Source organism: Coffea arabica, chromosome 6e (genome assembly GCF_036785885.1).
Source record: "Coffea arabica cultivar ET-39 chromosome 6e, Coffea Arabica ET-39 HiFi, whole genome shotgun sequence".
Classification (NCBI taxonomy): domain Eukaryota; kingdom Viridiplantae; phylum Streptophyta; class Magnoliopsida; order Gentianales; family Rubiaceae; genus Coffea; species Coffea arabica.
The window spans coordinates 51,100,973-51,104,105 of NC_092321.1; the positions used below are offsets into that span (position 1 = coordinate 51,100,973).

General features: G+C 36.9%; 1 protein-coding gene across 1 annotated transcript; it reads left to right on the top strand.

The window, feature by feature from the left end:
* The first annotated feature begins 234 nt into the window (after positions 1-234).
* On the top strand, positions 235-2,284 carry LOC113695306 (cation/calcium exchanger 1-like). Its single transcript, XM_027214346.2, has one exon. The coding sequence runs from the start codon at positions 396-398 to the stop codon at positions 2,166-2,168; it is 1,773 nt and encodes a 590-aa protein (XP_027070147.1). The 5' UTR covers positions 235-395; the 3' UTR covers positions 2,169-2,284.
* Positions 2,285-3,133: the final 849 nt, after the last annotated feature.

Sequence of the window (3,133 nt, forward strand, 5' to 3'; positions counted from 1 at the left end):
TTCAATTTTATCAAACGCACAAGTCTTGGATTTCAAAAAAGCAAAAAACAAAATATAAAAGGGAAATTAATTAACAAGTTTTTAGGTCTCTACGAAATTGCCCCTCCCAAGGATTATTTGTGAAGACATGTCTTTTGGAAACTTTTCCAACCAAAAAAAAAAAAACTCTTTTTTCCTTTGACAACAAAACAAGTATATTGGCATTTTCATAACAATAAACAGAGTACGACAAATTAATCAACTCATGCATTTACGAAACCTTGTCCTATTACCAATTATTTCTACACAAGTAATGAAAATGTAACTGAATTAGATAACAAAAGGCAAGAACCATGGAACTCATTTCCCTTTATCAATCAATCCCTCCACTGCTTCTTCATCAAAGAATCTAGTGAATGGATTGCTTTTCCTTCATATCTCGCTTCAGAACAACACTAGTATCTCTTTTACTAAACATTTCTTTCCTTTTCTTTCTTGTATTCTACATCACAACCAATGTTCTTGAGAAACCAAGTTTTAAGCTTTCCAATTCCATCTTATTTGAAGCTCAAGGCTCTCATGACTGTTCAGGCGTTCGCAACTTCACTGATTACAAGTCCCAGTGTGCTTACGTGAAATCATTCGACTGTTCAGGAAAAGGTTACATTGATTACCTTCAGATTTTCTACTGCAGTTTAGGCCAGTTTCCTGTGCTGGGATACACTTTGCTTCTTTTATGGCTTCTTCTTCTGTTCTATGTAATTGGAAATACAACAGCGGACTACTTTTGTCCTTCGGTCGAAAGCTTATCCCGAGTTCTGAAGCTTTCACCAACTATAGCTGGTACAACTCTGCTTCCTTTAGGCAATGGTGCAAACGACGTTTTCGCAAGCTTCATTTCTTTCGCGCAATCCCACGATTCTGATGTGGGAATCAACACAGTTCTTGGTGGGGCATTTTTCATCTCATGCTTTGTTGTTGGAATTGTTAGCATGTCAATTTCATCTCGTCAGGTAGCTGTTGATGAAGCCAGCTTCATCAGAGATGTCCTGTTTCTTATTTTCTCCCTTGTATCCCTCCTGATGATCATTATTTCTGGAGAAATAAATTTGTGGGTTGCAACCGGTTACGTTTCCATCTATGTCCTGTATATTATGGTGGTCTCAGCAATGCAATTTTTCTGTGGAAAGAAAGAGAGGATTGTCAATCCTCCTGCCATTATTCCTCCATCCTCGCGGAGTAATTTCTTGGCACTTAACTCTGATGAATCTTGCGGCATGTATGCTCCTCTGATTGGACCTATGGATGAGGAAAAGAATGAATCACAGTCACAGCTGAAAGATGCTCTTGATCAACTCTCTAATGGGAGTGAATCGAGATCGACAGCTTGTCGTTTCCTGCTCTTGTTTCTCTATGTTTTGGAGTTACCTCTGCAGTTACCTAGACAAATTACAATTCCAACGGTTTCTGAGGAAAAATGGTCCAAAGCTTTTGCTGTAACTTCAGCAACATTAGCACCTATTTTCTTAGCACTCATTTGGAAACCTCAGATAATCAGTTCAACTATAAGCTTAGCCATTTTCATGAGTGCAGCTCTTCTTGGGATTATACTGGGGACACTTGCATTTGCATTCACTAAGAAGTCAGGCCCGCCAAAGGACTGCTTATTCCCTTGGCTTGCAGGAGGATTCTTGATGAGTATAGCTTGGACATATCTTATTGCAGAGGAACTGGTTTGTTTGCTGGTATCATTTGGCACTATTTTGGGAATAAACCCTTCAATCTTGGGACTTACTGTCCTTGCTTGGGGAAATTCAGCAGGGGATTTGATATCAAATCTTGCTATGGCATTAAAAGGAGGACCTGATGGGGTACAAATGGCAATATCAGGTTGTTATGCAGGGCCATTGTTTAATAACCTGATTGGTTTGGGACTATCACTCATTTTTGCCTCATGGTCTCAGTATCCATCTTCTTATGTGATTCCAAAAGATCCTTATCTTTATGAAACTGTGGGATTTTTTATTGCTGGCCTGCTTTGGGCTATTGTGATATTGCTCAACAGGAAAATGAAGTTGGATAGGTCCTTAGGTGGAGGTCTTGTGGCCATATACTTATGTTTTATATTCCTAAGACTAGCAAAGGCTCTAGGATTACCAAAACTTGGGGGCTCTTTACTAGAAAATTGAAAGAGCTTTACAAGCATTGGTTTTGATCTTTAGAGATTTTCAAGCATTGGTTTTGGTCTTAGAGCTTTTCAAGCGTTGGTTTTGTTGTAAATTAAATAAAGCAGTAAATTTTCTCTTGTCCTAAAAGTAAAGGTAGGAAGGCAAATGCGTGTAAATACGTTAAAAAACCGCAGCCTAGCAAATGTACCATATGCTTGCCCCAGAGGACACCTCACAAGTGATTTCGCTGTCCAAGTACTTGCTTCCTTTGAGGCAAGGACCACAAAATTAGCATCCATTATTTTCTTGCCTTTTTCACTTTCAATTTTTCAAAGAGCCAAAAGTTTATAGGGATAATCATGATTTTCACTTTTACTGGATTTACACAATATATTAAAATGCCTTTGGATTGAAACAATTATAGTTTTACTTATTCCTTGTGAGGTACATGATCGAAGATGAAAATTAGGTGATGGATTCATGTTACGAAAAAGAGTTTGTTTTAATGGTAAATATAGAAAAAAAAAATAGCAGAGTTACAAGGTGATTTTGAAAGTTACAAGCACTTCATAGCCTTTAATCTTATTAGAAAAATAAAACTTTTTCCTAGCAGAAAGAGTTGGGATTTAATCTTTACTTGCATAACCTATCAAATCTAACATTATTTTCTTACCATTATCCATAAAATTTTACCATATCCATCCCCTATTTTTAGACGCTTAAACGGTTATCTGAAAACTAACTCGATTTATCAAAAAAAAAGAAAAATCTCGATCAAGAGTAGCATTTAAATTTTGCATGTGTTTGTAGCATTTAAAATCACAATAATACCACCAGAATTCATGAATTTGCTATGTGAGGGTCTACAAAATATGGGAGTTTACGCGAATTTGTAGTCAAATTTTATGCCGAAGTATAGTAAAAAACTGCAAAAGCTACTTAAGGATCATCTCCAACAATTGTGCTTTGACTTCGATATTGTGCCC

What these genes read in the sequence shown, in the direction of transcription:
- LOC113695306 (XM_027214346.2), top strand. Translation starts at nt 396, where the DNA reads ATGGATTGCTTTTCCTTCATATCTCGCTTCAGAACAACACTAGTATCT.